Source organism: Malurus melanocephalus, unplaced genomic scaffold, assembly GCF_030028575.1.
Source record: "Malurus melanocephalus ecotype Western Australia unplaced genomic scaffold, MMel_1.1 scaffold_162, whole genome shotgun sequence".
Classification (NCBI taxonomy): Eukaryota; Metazoa; Chordata; class Aves; order Passeriformes; family Maluridae; genus Malurus; species Malurus melanocephalus.
The window spans coordinates 748,370-769,319 of record NW_026623394.1 but is presented as its reverse complement, the minus strand read 5'-3'; the positions used below and the strand labels follow the sequence as shown (position 1 = coordinate 769,319).

Below are 20,950 nucleotides of genomic sequence, written 5' to 3'. Positions count from 1 at the left end.
AGCGGCTCCGGGCGACACCGCGCCCCGGCCGGAGCCGCTGCAGTTTCCGGGACGGCCGCTGGGTGTCCCCCGGCGCTCCGCCCGCCCGGCGCTGCCCCGCTCCGCTCGCTCCCTGCCCAGCCCGGCCCGCCGAGCGCGAGGTTGGAATGAGGGAGGAGGCAGAGCCGCAGCTGCCTCGGCGGGGGCCGCAGCGCGGCTCTGCCGCCCGCAGATAGGAAGGCGCTGGCTGCCTCTCCCCGCTGGAGTTGGCTGGAGCGCGGAGCAGGGGAGAGGGAGAGGCAGGTCCGCGCCGGCACCGGGCATGAGCGGGGCGCCGGGGGCCTGAAGGAGCTCGGGAGGAGCCGGACGGGCACCGGAGATGGGCAACCAGCCGGGCAGAGCGGAGGAGCACGAGCAAGGTGTGTGCGGGCGGCGGGCGGCAACCGCGGGGATGGTGTTTTGTTCTCGGGGGCTGAGCCCGGCGCCCCGCTGAGCCGGCGCAGGGCTGTTGTCACAGCGAATGCCAGTGGCTTCCAGCCTGCTGGGGACACCGCTGCTGTTTGCCTTGTAAATGAGCTTTATTGCCTCTCTGTACCTGAGATCACAGCACCGTCCTTAGGGAAGCTTTTCTGAAAGGAATCCTTTGGAACAGAATGCCTGCAAGGGAGGGACCCTGTTCGCTGACAGATTTTTTTTTTTTTTTGCATAGTCTGCATGATGCAGCTAAAAAGTTACAAAGCCGATGTAGTGATGTACATGGAACTTGTCAGGATCTGCAGCTTGGCWGTGTTAGCCTTTACCATTGTTCGTGGCCTGAGGCCTGAAATTTTCCAGGCCTTAGAATTTAAAATGATGCCTTTGTGGAAGGTCTCCCACCATTGTCCTTTCAGAAGTGTAGTGCTCTGCATGTTAATCAGGAGCAGATTTCATAGAAAGCTGAGAGCTGGTATCAGGTAGATCGCATTCCCCGTTTGCCAAATGTCTGCGCCGTACACYAGCACGGCTGCTAATTTGTTCCTGATGCCGTAGTGCTGCTTTGGTTGCCTTTTGATTCATTTTGCTTGTTTCTCAAGTGCTGAATGAGGGTGGAAACCCCGTAGATCCACTGATTTCTACTGTTTATTCCTTAGTTTCTTTCCGAATTTAGAACCAACCCTCTAACACACATAAACCCGCAATCGGTTGTATTTCCTGGCACTCTGTTTCTTGCTGTTGCCATGGGAGTTTCATTCACKAAATCCCATTAAAGTTGCTATTGCTTGATCAGGGGTTTCTATGACTTCGGGTAGGTGTGTAGGTATTGTTTTAAGAGCAAATACAAATGTACCTGATCTCTGGTATTGTTAGCCAAGGCTGCATTGCTGCTCAGGGATCTCTCACAATTGATGTGCCAGMGAGTGCTGGAACAGCAGTGAGGTGTAGTGAGAACTCTCTAGCACTATKTTAATCACCAGGCTAATGAAGAACACAAAAGCTGCCAATATCCAGTCACCAGAAGAAATGCTGCCCTAAGGGAAAGTTTAACTTCAGGCTGGAAAGTATGGCCGCCTACATCCCCAGCCCCCGAAATCTGCTGGCGAAGTTTTGCTGGAGCTAAACGCGGTAATATCATTTAGGAGGGATTGTACTGATAATAAACTACGGGAGAGCTGGATAATGGCCCGGGGAGATACACTGCTAACTTCTGATCAGTTTGAGCAAACAGACTCTGGTTTTGCAGGGCCATTTGAACAGCTTATTGCTATTAGCACAGATGATAAATGACTGTGCAGACCTCCTGTGGGTTTGAAAAATCTCTTTCATCCTTTGTTTTCTCTTGATTTATTTTTTTATTGAAGGGGAAAGAATTATACTTCTATTGCACCTAAGCAGATTTTAAACTGTTCTCAGTTTTTAAGTGTAGGCTGTACTAGGTGTAGTTTAAATGTCCTTACTGTTCATAAGATATGAGTAGGACTGGAAAACATCCTTTTGTATTGAACTACATGTTCAAAACTTTAATGTTTAACCATGAAAAAGTGTCAGGAACATTCCCGCTGACAAAAAAAAAGTTCTGACAAGATATTCCTTATTGTGTGTGAGAGCTCTGGCTTTGGAACTCAGAGTTTGTGTTGGTTTTTGACAGCTGAGATGCAAAATCCTGCTTCTCACATCAGAATGGGATACGTCCTAGTATCYCTGAGTTTTGTTTCTGCTTGAGTGAACTTAATTCATGTCTTATTCACGAACAGCAGCATCTTGAATAACTGTGATACTCCCAAGCTTGTGTTTTGGAGTAACCAGGATAAACCTTGGGAATGGGGGGCTTTATTGATCTAGCTCATGAGCTAGCTTTAACAACAGATAACCAAAACTGTGACCTGTTACCCTGAGCATGACATATTCAGGGTCATCTTTTTTACTTACCTTTTTAGGAAACTTTATGGACATCTTATGGCTCATCTCTTTCACCCCAAACTTACCATCTTGGGGTACTGGGGACAGCATTGTTCCTCCTCTTGGTGTCAGTGGGCACTGAAGTTTTCAAAAACCTGATCCTGTTATGATACAGGTTATAATTGCGAGTAAAATACTTATGTCCACGTACTAAGAGAGTATTATGTACTTTAACAGGTTTTCCTGTTARGTGTAAATTCTGGGTGGGCTGGTCAGTGCTGTCCAGGAACAGGAAGGARATTATTGCCTCCAAGCTGAGCAGTTGAAAGTTAACACATTAATACAGGAAAATCAAAGAAATGGGACTGGCTGATCAAGGGACTGTGGGGAGGGGAAGACAGAAAAGAAATGCACTCTTGGTGTCTGATGGGAATGTTTTGAACAGAAGACAGGACTCTGGAACAGCCYAGTATCATCTCAAATTAATCTCCAKCTTYCTAAGAATATRARAGTGTCTAACAAGGATTAGAGAGGATTGCTTGTAATAACGTTAGCTTCTATAGGCTTTTCCTGGCTTCTAATTTAAAACTTATTTTAAACCTTTTACAGTCATTGATGAGACCCTTGTGGTGTGTGACCCAAGTTTGCRTCACTTGTTTGCCAAAACTCTGCTYYTTGCAAGTGGTTTGTTTTCCTACCTGTACCAAGTGCYCTGAATATTCATATTTTTAAAACTAGTGGAGGTTTAGAATGAAAACACCTATAAATTAGTACAGAAGAAGATGTGAAACAAGAGTGAATATTGCAGCAGTTTGTCAGCAGAATTAGTTTTCTGCTTTGGAAGCTGGCTACTCAAGCTAAAGGAAACATTAATGTATACACACACAGGCCAGAGCACCTGTGGAATAGCTGGAACATTTCCTGGGAGTTGTATGGAAGAATCCAGCATTATCCAGTGCACCATATTTATTGAGAGAAAGCCTTTCAAACACAGTTTGCCTTGGAAACAGAGAGGCCTCCTGTTATTTCTGAACAGGAGCACTGACATTCTTTGACACTGGTTGACACGGTGATGGGGGGGGGGGTGTTTATCCTCTAAACATCTGCAGGTGATGGATGATTAATATCTTTGGGAAGAAATGGGAAAAAATKACTCAAAGCTCACAAAAACTTTTGCGAAAGAATCGCTTGAATGGGAAATGTGAACTTCTCTTGTTGGAACAAGGTGACGGGTGGGGTTATCCAAGGGTTAGGCTKTTTTTGGGATTGTGTTTATTTGTAAAACATGCTTACATCGCTTGGATGAAAATATCGAGTGTCAGTGCATGCACTGAGTCAGTATTGATCTGTTTTCTTATGTCTGTTTTGTCCTGGCCCAGGAGTGGCTTCATTTGAGGTTTGAGGAAGGGATTTTTCTGTGTGAAACATAGGAGACTTTCAAGATAAATAGTATCGTAGAAGTACATGTTCTTGTCATTTCGATTCTTTGTTTTCGGGGTGTATAGTCAGACCTTTTCTGGATGCTCTCTTTATAGTCTCTCTCATCTCTCTCCCTTTCTCCCAAACACGGGARTCGTTCATTTTAACTCTGTTGGATGTCAGAACACCATTTCTGCCAAGCAAGAGCTCAAGAGACCAGATGAGTTTAATGATGGTGTGGGGGGAAGGGARGCAGGAGAGAGAGGCCAGCAAACCTAATGAATCACATAACAGCTTTCATGGAAATACCGACAGCAAGTCATGTCCTCTTGGAGCTCGGGCAGCGAGCCATAGACCTTTTGTTCCCAGTGGAGCCAACAAACCACAGTTTGCTCTCCACTGGATAGTTTAATTCYTTAGTCACCTCTTCCTCCCTCAAGTCATTCTTGCATGGGGGGTTTACACATGCTCTCATTTTTCAGAGTAGTAACACACTSCTGATTAAACTGGTATTGAAGAAGTTTATTTTCCCCTGGAGGGTCATTTTTACTTGACTTAATCTTTTCTTCCAAGGCCAGTTAGGGCCATCTCTGTTTATCSGTCTTGTGAGGTGACTTGACAGGACTGGCATGATTAAATCATTTGAGAAGGACTGACAAACAACTTCAGTCAGTGGCAGTGTCTCCTCTGCTCCCAGGCCAGTGAAATGGGAACAGCCAGAGACTGTGAAATGGGAACAGCCAGAGACTGTCACAGTCTGGACTGGCCTCTTAGAAGAATTTAGTCATGAGTATGAGTAACTTACCTCTGGAATTATCTGAGGCAGCATTAAGTGATAATCTGAGCTCCCCTGATTCCAAGTTGAAAGGATAATGAATGCTAAATTAATGGAAGAGATCATCAGTAAGTTCTCCTRCACTCCAGGGCCTTCCCAGTGGTTTTTCACATTGGCTGGGAGGATGTGCTGAGTGGGAGTACTTTCTCCATGGGCAGGATGACAGCCTTTACAAGAAGAACTTTTAGGGCATGGCAGGCAGCAGGATGTGGTTTATGCATTTTGTTTTGTGTGAGATTAATTTCCATCAGCAAAACAAAGCCATTTTTGGATGAAGGCAGGGAACTTCTGGGAATCTTGCTGAATGAGCTGGTCAGCAAGAAGTTGTSCTGTGTGTCCAGAGCTTTGGACTGTGCTTTTGCTCCAGTGCTGACGGTGTTTTAGGACCTACCACGGGTAGATTCAACGTGATAATAAATGTAAAAGCTAATTTTCTTGATGGTTGTTTCATTAGTAAATGTGCTTGACAGCTGCAGAGTGACAAGGAGACAGCCAGGGRATGGTTGTGACTGTGTTGRTTCTGACACAGTATTAAATGACTYGAAAGAGGGAAAARGGTGAAAGGAGAAAGGAATAATGCTGGCCTTGGAGAAAAAGAGAAGCTTGCTTCTTCTTGTTTGAGTTATATTTGCTTCCTCAAGATCTTACAATTGTAGAGCTGGCCAAAGAAATTTGAGCAATACTGCCCCTTGTTCTTCCCACTGAAACCTGCCAGATCCCTGGAGGTACTGAGCAGTTTGTTCTGAAACAGTCCTGTGTTCTGGACCTTCTACTAGTATTTCAGCAAATAATCTATCTTTTTTTTTTTTTCCTCTTTTCAATTCCTCTCCAATTTTACTAATTTACTCTTCATAAAATCTGATTTCCACAGGGAATGTAGCTTTCATAACAACATGAGATTGTAAAACTGAGACAGAGTACTTCTCTGATTTCATTAGCATTGCATTGCTTGAGGAGAGCTTAATTTGATTTTTCTGTGATTCTGACAGACTGGCACTAGAAGATTGACAAATATTTGATATTTTCATTATTTTCTGATACTTTCACATTGTATATCTCCAAGCAATTTGAGCATGATGATTGAAGATGATCTAAAACTGAAGCTCTCTGATGATGGTAATAGACACCGTAAGATTTTCCACACACCAACTTTTTTTTCTTCCTGTAATCCAAAGTAGGCATGTGTTCACAAATCACTTTGGAATGTTCCATCTATTATACTTCCTGAAATGTTTTTCCACAAGCATCAATAGATATGGATTGCATGTTCTGAGGCAGAGCGCTCTGTCCTTGTGTGCTGTGTGATCATCGGTCGGTTCTTTCAGGCTGTAAATTACATCAGAGCTGCAGCTTCCTGCCCTTTTCATCAGGCTCTGTAGCACGCAGCTAACAAGCTCTATATTTTTATCAACGGCAGRATTTACATTTGAAGTACTTACAGGCAAATTTGATATTCATCACTGGAAAAATGCACTCTTGGGAAAGCGCAGGGCTGACATGAGTTTGCAGGGTTCCTTTCTGAGCATGTGTTGGCTGAAACAGACACATTTATTTTCCATTTGTTACAGCTCTGTAGGTTTTGTATTTTGACTGGAATTTGTTCAGTTGCTTAGGAAAACTGTTGGGGACTAAGCAAACGTGTCCATGTCCCATGAGCAGRGTTAATGTTCCTCTCACATTCCTGTCCTGATGGATGCTTTGGTGCTAAGTGTTAAAAATCATTGCTACTCAGGCAGTAAGAATTTTACCAGCAACTTCAATGAAATCATATTTATTAATATATGGAATGAAAATGGCTTTAGGGACAGGGTGTAGTTAATCCTTTGACACATTTTAGTTCGGTTGGATAACTGTTCGTTCTTCCCCAGCTGAATTAAGAAATCTCATCCCATACTAAGGATAGAAAGCTGTTTTAATTAACCTGAATGATGTAGAATGGAAAGGTATCCTCTTCCCTGCATCTGGAGGATATTCTGTATTTTTCACACCCTAAAGATCTTCTGCATTTTGCCATTGCAACATTTACACTAAAGATGTAGAAATCCTTGTGATACCAAATAATTATTCCCATATAATCACTTTTATAAGGATTGTTTCCACAAGGGTGTGGATAATGATAAATTTATTGGCAGGAACAGCACTCTCTGAAAGACAGGAAAGACCTTCAAAAGTATGACTGAACACTTACTGTCATAGACCAAAATGGTTGTGATTCCTGAAATAAACCAGTGGTAAATTCCCTGTGCTTGTGCTGAACAGAACCAACTCAGCATCWGGTTCATTAGTCATAATTAACAGCTGGTTAGTGGGGATGAGACTGAGATTCCATGAACAGGAGTCATTCCAGGGACTGGTATTCTCTGCCTGGAAGAAAGCTCCTCCAGTGTGCAACACCTCCTGGTGTTTATCTGCAATAATGTAAAATAATTGCTAAATTGCAGCCTGTAGAKAACATGTTGCATTTTACTTACTTAGGGCTAAATTGCCAAAATCCTGAGGTTTTTTTTCTGAAAAGAAAAAGCATTAAAAAATTATGTGACCAAAGGAAAGTGGTTCAAAGTCTTGTTCACCAGAGCCTGTAATGTCAGCTGTAATGCTGGGAAGGGATAAAGTACGGRTGTCATGTCCATCCCCTTCTGGAAACATTCCTTGGAAAGAGTGTTCCAGAAAAGTGGTGCAATTCATTCCAACCTTCAAAGGCTTTCAAACCTTTGTCTAGTGGAAGGCTGTGTGCTCAGTACAGSCTGTTTTCAGCTGACTGGAGCAGTGTACAGAAATATTTCAAGGCAGGCCTCCTAAAGCCCRTGGCAGTAATTTTGCTTGACCCAAAGCCATGGGTCCTAGGATTGCAATCTATCTTGCCACGAGGTGGGAGGCACAAAGCTCTGATAGWCCAGGCTTTTTCAGAGCAAAAGCTGATGAGGACAGAGGTGTCAGAAGGGAAGAGCCCCTTTTTGAGGGGATGAGGATATTTCCACAATCCTTATCTTGTAGATCTTGAGAAATGTTKCTTTCATAAAACCTTGTTGAGTTTGAAGAATGGACTAATCATGTTAGAAATTACTCTCAGCCTCCTCCACACATAGTTTCTTTGAGGCTGCTTGACTGTGGAAAATCTTTGACTGATCTTTTAATTAAAAGCTCCTTTTTTTTTAACCAAGGAGTCGAAGCTCTTCCTGCTTTGAAGTGGGCAATGTTTTATAGATAAACATCTCATTATGTTATGAGCTTTCTCCTCTCCCCTTGTGTCTCATTTCTTTTCTTGATGTGTCTCATCCTGTGTTGATAGTTGTAATGATTTCAGCCCAGTTCCCAGTATTGGCAGTTCCAACTTCCTTAGCCCTGTGCTGGGTAGAGCTGAAGCTCTGGATGGGCTGTGGAGACTAAATSAGAGTCCTCTCCCCACCCCCTCACAGCAGCAGCCTGGAAATGACAATARAACTGGGGTTATTATGTGGTCATCACATTTCGGTAAACAAAAGGCAGTTGTAACACCAATGCAATGCAAACTGGTTATTAAGCAGTAAGCAAACAATTTGGGGGAAAAAAAAAAAAAAGCTAGCTTTTAAGTTCTGTCCTTTTAGGGAAGGAGGAGGAACCTCCTTTCATGTTTCCATTTTTGATCTCTTCCCCCCGTCTTTCTGGATTAGCAGGGTTTGAGAATTCATGAGGAAAGAAGTTATTTTGGCTCGGTCAGCACTGGCCTTTTGGCCGAGTGTGGGGCAGCATTCCTGAACTGAAGGGTTGGGATCATGGATTCCTGATACAAAGCACTCCACAGCAGTGTTCAGAGAAGCATTTTCTTCTGCTCTTCTCCTCCATGGTGGCTCTGCTCCCTCAGTRGGAAGGACARTGAATTAGAGCAGTATCCACCTTGGGTGATGAAGTCCCWTGCAGGTAACACAGTTCCATGATTTAGTCCATAGCATGGCCTCCTGAACAGTTAAACAGGTTGAGTAAATTACTTTTCTTCTTGTGAAAATGCTGATATTAAGCATTTCCCCACTTAAAATCTGTGTTTGGTTATCCTTTGTGCTCACAGAGATACCAGGTAGATTTTGAGGTTAGAGGAGTGATCCGTAATACCCGACTTGTCTCACTTTTCCTTCCAACTGCATTCTTTGAGCAGCAGGTTTTAGGAAACACCTTCATTAACTTCCAGCCACTGATCACATTCAGTTGTGACAACCACTATGCATGGAGGAGCACATCTACTTGCTACTGTATTGGTGATGGCCACCGTTAAGTGAGTTGGTATGGTTGGATTTAGGGTTGGTAAGTTTTGTTTGCTTTTTAATTTCCTGTGCATCTTGAAACACTCAACGCTGGTATTTTATCCATTATAATTGTATTTTCCAGAAATGGAAGTACATTTTAGTACTTCCAGTGTTTTATTACCACTGTTAACCCAGTAATAGCTGAGTGAAGAACTTCTGGCCTAGATTAGCTAGGAAGCTTCTCTCTGAGCTGAGGAGAATTATCTCCTTGTCTGCAAGCTAGAATCAAGGAAAACCCTGGGATTCTTACTCTAGCTAGTGGTCATTTATCTCAGGAATATTCCTAGTACAACAGGAGATGAAAAATTAGTTCTCTGCTTTATCTCAGAGCAAATCTCTGCTCTTTCTGYACAGCAGGTTCTGGGGGATGTGTTTGTAATTCTAAAGATGTTCCCCATGGCAGTTGCTAAACTCCTTCTGGACAGAAGAAGCCTCAGAGCTAGCAGGTAGGGAAGCAAAGGAAATTCCAAACTTACCAACCAGATCAAGCAGAAAATCCCTCATTTCAGTGAAGCAGCATTGATTTTSTTCCTCTTCACAGAAAAATTCATGTTTATCAATATTTTTCAAGAGTTGTTGTCTACAAAAACACCATAGAATAGAGTTTGGCTTAAAATTCACTTTGCTGTAGGTATGAGATGATTATACCTGATCCCATCTTGTTTTTACAGGTGCACAGGCAGGAAATGTTCCAGAACAAACAAAATCAGGAAGTTTTATAGTACACCAAAATCCCAATAATTTTGGTRTGCTAATGTCACAAGTATATAGAATCAAGGCCCCTTTAAGGAATATAAAAATTATRTATTGTTTTGATAATGAGATCTGATGGTAGTGGAAACTATAAATTTGCATYAAACCAGCAAGTAGAGGTACTTTATTTTAGAAAGGGAAAATTCTCTWTTTCTGTAGCATTCACCAGATTAATTTTGAGATAATGCTACWTATTGAAAGCTTTAGTCATTCTTTTGTGGGGGGTAGACAGGGGGTAGAGCTTGTAGGTGACTAAAGTTTTTGGCAGGCCCAGTGGTATTAACAGCTCCAAAAAAAGTAGTGTTGAGTTTACCATAGGGATATTCCAGCAAGTGTAGGATATAGAGTTTCCCTGAACATTTGCTTTGGATGGCTCAGTGTTTGTTATGCCAGGTTGCTGGGTACTCCAAAAMTCCAGAGCAGCTCGGGGTAGATTCCACCCCACTTGTGTCCTGCACCWGTGTTGGCAGTGTTGGCTGTTCTATGGGGGTTTATCCCTCATTTTGGGGTGAACACAGCAGCACCCTCATGATTCTCTTGGTGCCAGAGCCTTATGGAACATTGGAGCCCCTTGGATGTCTCTTGACTCTTTSCAGGTTGGAAAGGGAAGTTTGTGTTTGTGAGAGCAAAGATTGGGCATGTAGAGAGAAGGTCTTGCCTCTTCTTTGCTTGGCCAAGGCRCTTTCCAGATGTATCTTTGGTCCTTAGGCTTGGGAGCAAAAATTCCCTCTTAYAGTACAGTCTGCACTGCTTTTGTGCTTTAGATTTTAAAATTTTATACAAGATAGGCATATCTAGGTTTGAGTTTTCATTTGAGGTTTAAAAAACTTTCAGGAAACTCAAGTAAACAGCATCAGAAATGTTCAGAGGGACTYTTGTGTGGGCCCTGGCAAGTCTCTCAGGGTAAAGAGATTTTAACTACTCTTGCTGTTATTCAGAGAGGAATTGTATGTGAACAGGCCCATAAAGAGCAGAGAAAGTCAGCTGAAATTCACAATGAGACTTTGTGAACAGGGTTTTGATCAGATCTCGTCTCATTTACCTTCTGAATGCGACCTTGTTTCCACTGTAATAGAATTGAACTGTGGCAAAGTGAACTTGAAATTCAGTTCTTGTAGCTGTGCTAAGAACTTGGAACCACCGGATACTGAGTAGAGCTGATCTTTTTCTRTTTTCATTTTAACACTTTCCTGGAAAAGTTAAATGTGAGTTTCTGTGGAAGGACAAAGTGACAGCATTATTGATCAGGTGAATCCAACAAGCTGAAAATAAAATGTTTGTGATCATTCCTTAATTGTGCAGCAGACATTTTTCTCTTCTAAAACCACTATAAAACTTACTGAGACCTTTTCTGGATTCTGAGTACTTTTTTAGATGCTAAAATTTGAACTAAATGGWGATGCTTTAACTACAAAGTTGTCTCTACTATTGGGTTACATTCCTGCCATGGGAGAGTCTCTTGTGGTGGCCACCCTTGAAAAGAATGTCCTACCAGTATTTCAATCTGCAGATTTAAATAATTGACAAGCAGTTTCATCATGAACTTAGTCTTTAAGTTACCAAAASTGCCTTTTCTTGTGTTCTTTTTGCACTCCAGATCTCTAGACTCAATATTTCTAACTAAAAGAATCATCCAGCCTTTACCAATTGCTCAGCTCAAATGTCAGGGATCTCTGTAGTCTTAAATTAGGAATTACTCAGATTAAGATGCTTATTACTGCTTTTTCTTGCTAGTGTAGCTCTCTCAGTACAGGCATCTGTTGTTCCCTATTACTTTATGATATAATTTATTTCTTTGGTCTCTCACTCTTTTCCTCCATGTCAAATACCAGTACCTGAGTTGCTTTCCTATGTTCTCCATGATGATTTCATAGATCCAAATCTTTGCATTAAGCCTTTTAGCCTTTTTTCTTCTGTGCCTATTTCACAGACAATGCAATCAGGGAGGCCAGACAGTCCAACAGGCCATTAAAATGATTCAGAAATTATGTTTTAATTACTTTCAGTCTSTGTTTGCTAAGTGAGTAGAAGGCCCTGTTTGAACAGAAGCGTCTATATATAATTAGTGCTGGGTTATCAAAACCACATTTGTAGTTCTGGAGCCATCTCCTTGTCTTTTTTAAAGCTAGGTGGAGTACAAGTGAACCTTCCCAAAGAGTTGCTGACCTGTAAAGGTGTTGGCTCTGTGACTAACACTGTGCAAACAGACTGATTAATTCAGAAGAACCATAACTGCCAAGCCTTGGTTTGCTCTGTTTGCTGCTGCATAAAGACCAGGTAGCAGAGAGCATTGTCTATTTGTAGGACAACTCTAAAAGAGATGGGAAATGGTGTGCTGCTGAGAGTTTTTGAGGATTTTCCCAAGGAGTATCCAGTRCTGTTGTCATGGAAGAATGCTGACAGCAATCCCATTCAGCTCATTCCCTTTGTGTATCAAGCAGATCAAGCCGTGATAGTTTGTCACAGTACAATAGTGTCATTCTTTATCCTGACTTTTGCCTTAGCCAGTGGTGGAACAGAAATTTTCAGCCATTTCACTCTCAGATATGAAGTTTTAAACAGCTTAARCAGTTTTGAAAACATCACTAGGTGCTGGTTGGTGTCTCTTGCCACCTGTATCTCTTTGAAAATCCAGTAGCACTCTCATTTTAACCCCCAAGAAGCTCTCTGGACTGACTCAGGTCTTCCTCATGGCTTGATTCAGTTGTGTGCATCCCTTCAGTATTTTCTGCCAAGCTGTTTTACCACTGGCATTCCCAGAGGTTTAAGGATTGGGACATTAAGCAGTGTGGCAGAATGTGTGCAGGGATTTTGTCTCTGCGTAGGTTTTGTATGAAGTAGCCCAGCAGTGCAGGTAAGGGCTGCTGTTATATCTGCCCTGCTTCTCAATGTTTGCTTTTCCTCATGCCACCGTGAAATGTGTCAGTGTGTTTCCTGTTAATTAGGATATCAGAAGATCTCTGGTCAGCAGGGAAGTTGTTTTTTTAACTGTTTCATTGGCTTTAAGTAAAAGGGAAAAAAGGCATGAGAAAATAGGGCATTTCWATAAAACAGATGTGTGCTGGAACCTTTTAATGAAAAAGTACTTTAAAGGAGTCAAGTATACAGCAATCCTTCCTCTGTGTTGAACAGTCATCATTTCCCAAAGGTCATCCCTAGCTGACTCTTAATCAGTCTCAATATCAATCTCAATCTCAGGATCAATGCTGGAACAGGGTGAAAGGGATCTGCCAAGTCCTCTGGGCTTTCAGTTAAGCTTTGAGGTCTTAGTGGCTTATCCGCTTTTGGAAAATGGATTTTAAACAGCGAGTTAATTAGGTTCTTGAAAACTTTACTCTAAGTTGACAAAAGAAGTCAGAAAACACATCCAGGCTCCCTGTAACGTGTGCTGCTTTATCATRGGGAGGCAACAGAGTGTGGTGACTCCTAGCTAATGCCTTCTTTTGTGATTTGGCTGTGACTAAATTCACATCRATGATGTCATGCATCCCATATTAATCCATTGTGTTAAATTGTTCATMATGTAGCTGGAAATCAGCTAAAGGGTACTTGGGTAGTGGAAGAACAATTAGTATAACACAGAAAAGCTGCTGTTATCTGCATCAGTTTTTGTATCTGTTGTGAAAGTCTGATTGTTCAGTTCGATGTCTGGTGGCACTTTGGGTGCTTTCAAAYATCCCAGTTGCTCTCTCTGCCTCTGGAGCAGGGGACAAGTCTCCCAAAGGTACTGTCAAGTCTTTCAGTGCAGTGAAGGTATTTTAAATCTAAAGATCATCTGAAGTGGCATTGGACAGCTGTATGTTGGTATCCTAGACCAGGTGTTATAAACCAGGTGGAATTAAGATACTCCTGTGACCCAGGTGTGTTTTGCTGAGAAACTGGAAGTGGTGACAGGACTGTACCAGGCAGCCCTGCCTGGCTGTCGCTGTGTGTTCCTGCTGCTGCTCCGGATCCTCGGCACATCCTGGCAAAGCCTGAGGAAGAGCACTCATGCTGAGTCCAGGGTCTACTGAAGTCACAGCTGGAGGATCAGCTGAAAGCCAGAATTGATAAGAAAGGACATATTTCAGCTAACCACAGTGCTAGGGCGCAGTAAACTTGTGTGGGGTAGTTTAATAATTCTTTCTATTTGCCGTCCAAGCGTGGGCTGTTAATAGATTCCCTTTACTTAGCCACGGTGCTAAATGTTTCCAGCCTGCTTGATTGATACTGACCTTTGCCTCAGGGAACCACTTTTCTATCTGAGGCTCAGGAGTTCTGTTCARATGGTAAATTTTATTAAAATATCTTGGCATGTGGGAACAGAATTCCAGAAMGACAGAACACCAATCTTCCGTTGCCAGAGAAGCTGTGAGTTAGCCCTTAATTTCTTGTTGCAATCTCTTGTTTCGCTGTCCTTTCTGAGGTGGATTTWGGGATGACAGACGCGAGACAGTGAAATTGCTGATCTGTTGCAAGTGCAGGAGCTGGAATGAGAAAGCTGTAAAAGCCCTCGTGGAGCAGCAGATGATCACGGATCACGAGAGGACAAACTTGTCTGCAGGCAACAGTTTGCCTCTCTGAAATGTATGACTTGAACATTGCACAGTGCTATGAATAGCTTTCTTTTATTTCTTGTTGGTTATCCTGCCCTTGCAATTCAAATAAGGTATCCWTTGTTTAAGAACATCACACCAAAGCTGCATCTGTCTCCATGCTTTAGTCTTACATGACTGAAATGCTTTGTGGGATGATTCGGTGATCAGTGCTTAAATTACAYAGATGCGATCTGCATGCAGGAGGCTTAGTACCTACTTAAACTATGGAACAATGAGTTGCTGACGTGGAATTCTGAATATGTTGAAGGAGAAAATGTGTTTTTATTGTTGTTTGCTTAAGAGATGGCAGGATTAAAATTGAGGAATAAGGTACTAAATGGAACATTCCCTGTTAACTCCACTGTGGAGCAGCAGAAAGGCCATGGCATTAACCTTTGGGTTATTAATATGTTGATGGAGGGAAGGATTAAGAAAAGGGCAGGTTGTGGGACACAAATGGGACAAAGGCCAGAGGCAAATAATTTTGTATTGACTCCAGCTCAGGAAAATAGATTTAAGCCAGAAATTAGAACATTTTTCAAAGGTATTTATGTAGTCAAATGTTGTCAGTTCCCAAGTGAGATTATTCCTCTGCTCTGGGACTGGAGAAGCAGGTGTTTGAACTGTTAGTACAATTAAGGGTCAATTAAAATAAATGTAAATTTAAGGCTGGTGCTTTTCTGCAATGATATGACAACAGTCCTGTGTGTTTCACCTTGAAGGACTGGGAAATGTTTTCCTCCATTCCATAGTCCATATTCTCCTGGTTATGGATGTCCTTATGGGAAGGTGCTGAGAGCTTAGATCAGAAATAGAATGTGGAATCATGATGTGGAAAAACTGAAGAGTAATCCTGATCCTTTTGCAAGAAGCATTGTAGTTGTGTTGAAAATGGGATTAAAACGTCAGAAGACCATCTAATGGGGTCACCTTTCATCTCATTAAAGTGATACTTTGGCTTTTGACACCAGTGGGAAGTCAGGGAGTGCTCCCTGGCAGCAAGTGGTGCATGGAAAGCTGCGCAGCAGGCCATGAGCCATGGGCTCCTGGTCCTAATCCTGATTTAGTGTGACCTCGGGTGAGGAGTTTCATTTCTTTCTGCTTCCCTGTCCTGTAACCTAAACTTAATTATGTGTATCAGAGTATTTGAGTTAAATAGCTGTTCATTTTAAAACACATGGAGAATTATAAGCTCTGTCTGTTGTTACCGTTTATTGCCTCACATCTGAAAAGTACAGCTGAAAATGGAGACGTTCTTACGGGGCACCCAGGTGAGAAACATGGCRATGAGGTGACCTCCACTGAGATTCAGGGCTGGTTGTTTTTCTCTTCCCTGCTCAAAACCAGCAGCCCTTGCCAGGCAGTGGAGTTCTGTGTGATTCCAGCCACTTAAAGCAGCAGCACAAATCAGGGCTATATTGGATTCAGCAGCCTGGGAGGCACGTGTCTGTCTGGAGTCTCCCACAGACCATCACCAGACTGGGGGCCAGTTAATCAGGGCACCAGGGTGACTGGCACAGCCCTAAATGCAGTTCCTGCCTATGGAGCCTGGGGCTGTGGGGTTGGCAGTCATTGGTAACTGCTGTGCTGCTCAATTCCAAGGTCATGCAGAGCAGGGATTGCCCATAAAATACTTYAAAGTAGTGTTAATACTTAATTTGACATTTTCTGATCAACACATGCAGTTAGAACTATGTTTTTTTTCTGGGCTCCTTGTGACTTTTCAGTATTGTGTGGTGCTTGTGGGGAGTGGAGTGAGAAAAATATGTAAGTCTTTGTACATCGTGAAAAAAAACCAGGTTGGTTAATGGTTATTGATGGATAGCAAATGCCTTGTGATTTATGACAGAACAAGTCAGCAGAGCGTGGAGTCTTACAAAACACATGAGGCACATTGAGTAAGCTCCAAGCCTGCACTGGTTGGCAAACTGGTGGAGTACAGATAATCCCAGTTAAATATCATTAATTGTTATCCTTATGTATATGCCGTGCATTGCTCAGGATCATGTTGCAGTTGTCATCTGGTGATGATTAGAAGCATGCTGGCATTGCTGCCACAAGTTCTACACATCTCTGAGGAAAAGGTGGTTTTCTTAGTGCCAAGTAATGCAATTTGTACTCATGTGCAATAGCCTCATTATTTCTTGTAATATACAGAATACCACCCACTATCTATAGAATACTACTTAGTCATGTGCTGACCAGTTGACAGTCATGTTATTGTACTGATTTGGGCATTTTAAAAGCATTTGCTTTGTCATAAAATTTTGTGTGAAGGGGAGAAAACCCTTTCAGATTGAATAAAAGATCAGGACATACAAAAGGCTTTAAATCACTCCGTAAGTGCCATTTGGGAACAACTCTGACAATTTGTGAGGTGGATTTTATACCTTAAATCTGTAGTATGGTTACAACTTGTGTGAAAACTGCTTCTCTATGCTGGACACTTGTCCTGCTCCATGGGAAAGGTGCATTCAAGTGCTCTTCCACCTGGGGTTCACCTGTGCCTKAGCAGGRTTGTGCTGTATTGGGRTTTCTGTGCTGGMRGTCACATTGCATCATGGTYCTTTCAATTTTCCTCTTGTCCTTCATCTCCCGGCRTTGGCTGCATCGMCAGCACAAGCTTTGTTCATCTGCTRAGCTCACTTTGAGTGTGTTTTACGGGTGCCAGATCCTGGCAGTTTGGTTGGGAATGGGATGAGCCATGAGCCKGGGCCTCCAGCTCTGACAAGYGGGAGAATTCCCATCTCCGCTTGCGTGGTGCTTTCCACCGGAGATCCYGGAGCTGTGCTGTCCCCTCCAGCTGTAGGTGACTGAATGAAGCTGTGTGGGCCTGGCTGTCCCTGTATCTCTTCCCAAAAACACTGGAGCCTTTGTCTCTGGCCTCACCGTGCCCCTGCCATGACAGAGCCTCTCTGTGCTCTCCTGYCAGCGCTGCGCTGGATTCAGGGGGCTTTTCTTCAGCTGCTCTTTGTCTCCGGGTGTTTATTGTGCTGCTGCAGAGTGTGTGTGTTTGGGGGGTAGGAGGAGGGGCTCCTGTTTGTGTGGGCTTCATAAACCCAGTGCATTCTTCAAAAGAGATGCTGAGCAAACGGGGTGGTGTTAGTGTTAACCCTTCCTTGCCCTGCATCGCTGTGGCGAGGAAAAGGCTGTGGGAGGGTTATGAGGTTGCTKTGTAAGGCAGGGAGTCTACTCCCCCTTTGGTCTCAATGTCCTTTGATTTTCTGTGAATGCTGCACATGTGTGTCAGCAAAGAGCCTCACGAATGTGGGGAGATGGAATTCATTCTAGGATTCTCCCCAGAGTGCTTCTGAAACTTGTTTTTATTGCAAACACTGGCTCAGTGGCCCTTTCTGTTTGCATAACTCATTCTTGCATCCTGTTTATGGGGCGACACTGGACATCTCTTCATTGTGCCATATCCCCACACTTTATGGTCCAGTCCTTTAGGGCTTTTCCTTTTAAATAAGGTTCTGAAAGCAGGAATTTCTTAAATTCCTGGCGTTGTCACTTGGCATGTGTCACATGCCACAGCAGTGGCATGCCATACCTTCCGTTTGAACCAGCTTCTTTCCTTTAACCAGCCTGTTACAATTTTCATGGTTCAGATGTCTCTTACTGTTTCTTCTGTGCCTGGGGTCCTGTATTTCAAGAGAGCTTTGAAAGATGAAGATCAGCAAGTCATAAACTTTATTTCTCTTGTAATCACATAATGCTTTGCATTGTTTGTTGGTGGGGTAAAAACCCAAACACCAACCAAACAGAACAGCATCARCTCTCTAACCTCCTTTTGCTCTTCTTCCATAAGAGGATGGGAATTTATAACATGGAAAATCTCTCATCCATCTCCCCAAGAAGCTGCAGCAACACAATTGTCTTAGTGTTGGAAGCGCCAGAAGAGTTCTATATTTCACTGAATATGTGGTCAGCATCAGTGTGTCAGTCCTTCTTTTATGATGATCTGCCTCAATAGAGCATAATGCARATAGTTTTATGTGTGATAAAAAAAYACATTTTTTTCCARGACAGCATCTTTTCTTGARTTAYTGAACTTTTCCCCWGAAATTCTTAGGGTTAGATTCAGCATTTTATGAAGTAGTGTGAAGAACTTTTACTTTCAAATAATTAATATCCTTATATCTTTATATCAATATAATTAATTGGGGATTGTAGTTCACGTACTGCAGCATTTACATGTGATATTATTACACTGGGAAAAAGTTAACTGGGCTGTGYTCCTTTGCAGGGGGTGGGAAAGGAAGAAATGCAGAATAATCCAAGCCTTTGAAACATGAATCCACACAGTCAGTCATGACTAAACCTATTCAAACACTCAGGTGTTTTTTTCCAGGACTGCTCTGGGCTCTGGCATTGTTGTTGTGAGATTCGTTTCCTCAATGCACTAACTCAAATTTACTTCATCTCTTCTTCCTCAAGGAACAGTTTCGGCTGCAAAGCGCACAGGGATCCCAGCACCTCGGGAATTGTCCTCATCYGTGTCCAGGGAGAGAGCTGTGCTGCGTGGTCAGGCCAACACCAGGAAAACACAGCCCAGCCCCACCTCTTCTGGTGCACCAACTCCTACCAAACACGTGCGCCCCACCAGCAAGTCCAAGCAAGAGAATGAAACTGGTGACAAGGCTGTTCTGGAATCTCAGGTTAAAGAACTCCTGGCAGAAGCAAAGACAAAAGATTCAGAAATTACCAAACTTCGTTGTGAGTTGAAGAAATGCAAAGAGAAAGGGTCACTTAATGCTGAAGGAATGGGTGCTTCCAACCAAAATTTAGAATCAGTATCACCTGTTGACATAGATCCATTAATAAGGACCCTCCAGGAAAAAAACAGGACTTTCCAAAAAGAGCTTGCTAGCCTGGGAGAAGAAAACCGAGCTTTGAAAGAGAAATTGCTTTATCTGGAGAACTCTCCTCTCTCAGACACGACCACAAGCAGTGGAGGCGACAGCAGCCTCCCAACCCCAACCACCCAAGAGTCCAGTTTTGGGAGCCCATCCAAACATGTGTCGAGGGGTGAAGTGGAGGAGCACAGGCAGCACGTGAACGGAGGTGCTCTGCGCAATTCCGGTTCTTCCAGCAGCGATGTCACCAAAGCCTCCCTGTCACCCGATGCGTCCGACTTTGAGCACATTGCAGATGTACCTTCCAGGCCAACATCYGCCAGCAGCAACCACTTCAAAGGCTCCAAGTGCTCCACTGCAGGAAGTTCTCCAAACAATATTAGCGACCTCTCTGTGGCATCTCTTACAGAGAGGATACAAAAGATGGAGGAGAATCACCACAGCACAGCAGAAGAGCTGCAGGCCACTTTGCAGGAGCTGTCGGATCAACAGCAAATGGTGCAGGAGCTGACAACAGAAAATGAGAAGTTGGTGGAAGAGAAAGCTCTCCTGGAGACTTCCTTCCGTCAGCACAGAGATAGAGCCGAGCAGCTGAGCCAGGAAAATGAGAAGCTCATGACTCTCCTCCAAGAGCGATCCAGGAGTGAAGCTCAGGAGGAGAAGGTCCTCGAACTAGAACAGAAATGTGCAGAAGTTCTGGAAAAAGCACAATTTGAAAGAGAGAAATTGCTCAACATTCAGCAACAGTTAACCAGCAGCCTGCGGAGCTTGGAAAGGGAGCATCAGGATGCCCAGCAGATGATAAAAAGCCTGAGAGAAGAAAAGGAGAAGCTGCTTAAACTTCTRGAAGTGGAACAGCAGAGCAACAGCACAGTGACAAAAAGTCTGGAGGACTGCAAAATTGCCTTGGAAGGTCTGAAAATCGAGAATGGCTCTCTCAAAACTCAGCTGGAGAATGAGAAACAAAAGGCTGCAGAAATCAATGTGATGGGCTGCACCACTGACAACTCTGAGGTGCAGGAGATGCTCAAAGTAGCCCATGCAGAAAAAGCTCAGTTAGAAGCCTCTTGCACTGAGCTGAAACAAGAGCTGCTGAAGGCAAACAGTGAGCTGAAGCACATTCAGGGGCTGCTGTCTAAGGTAAAGCAGTAACAGCTCTAAAATAAAGTGGTTGTTTATGACCTTCCATAAATAGATTGGTCTTTACATTGTTGTAGAGTCATTGATTATAAGTTTCTAGGATTTAAATTGCATAAATTCGCTTTGAATAGAAGCTGAGGTTACATGACACTGTCTCAATTTCTGCTGCTATATCYATATTTTCTCAGAAATAACTATTAGCATAGCTGTGTTTATAAATTTAAAACCATTTTGTCCTAATACCTTCTGTAGAATTTACTCTTTCAGTAAATAGAGTTGTGTCTATGAAAATTGGAGCAAAGAGCAGRTCAATAAAAAATTACTTTGATATTATGTGAACAAATAGTGTAAATCATTTGCTAATCAGATGGAGAGAAGAGCATAAATAGTTTGCTGTGAATATGAAATTCTGAATAATGAATCATGATTAATTAGCAGTGAAGTAAAGGTGTCATTGGTCATGGGAACACAAGGACATGATTTAATGCTCAGAGAAGCTTTGCAGCAACATTGCTAATGATGCATAGTCAAGCTCCAGATAAGATAATTCTCATAAAACAAATATTTGTAGGAAGGAGAAATACTGTTTGATTTTAGAACAATTTCCCTCTACCTCATTGGTAGTGTGTAACTTTGCTCCAGACAAGCTTGAGCAAGTTACTGTCCCCATTTTCTGTGTGATCCTGGGTGTTCAGAAGAGCTGCAGTGTGAGGCATTGTGCAATAGTGTTAATAAAGC

The 20,950-nt window shown here is 42.9% G+C and overlaps 1 protein-coding gene across 3 annotated transcripts in view; it reads left to right on the top strand.

The window, feature by feature from the left end:
* The window catches only part of SPECC1 (sperm antigen with calponin homology and coiled-coil domains 1), a 63,863-nt gene that overhangs the window by 12,013 nt on the left and 30,900 nt on the right, over positions 1 to 20,950 (top strand). For 2 of the 3 annotated variants that reach the window (XM_057371964.1, XM_057371967.1), the window contains exon 3: positions 18,654 to 20,212. In XM_057371964.1, the coding sequence (XP_057227947.1) occupies positions 18,654 to 20,212 (1,559 nt within the window). Of the gene's footprint in view, positions 1 to 112; positions 399 to 18,653; positions 20,213 to 20,950 lie in introns of those variants that run through there. The other variant, XM_057371966.1, reaches the window with a different exon arrangement.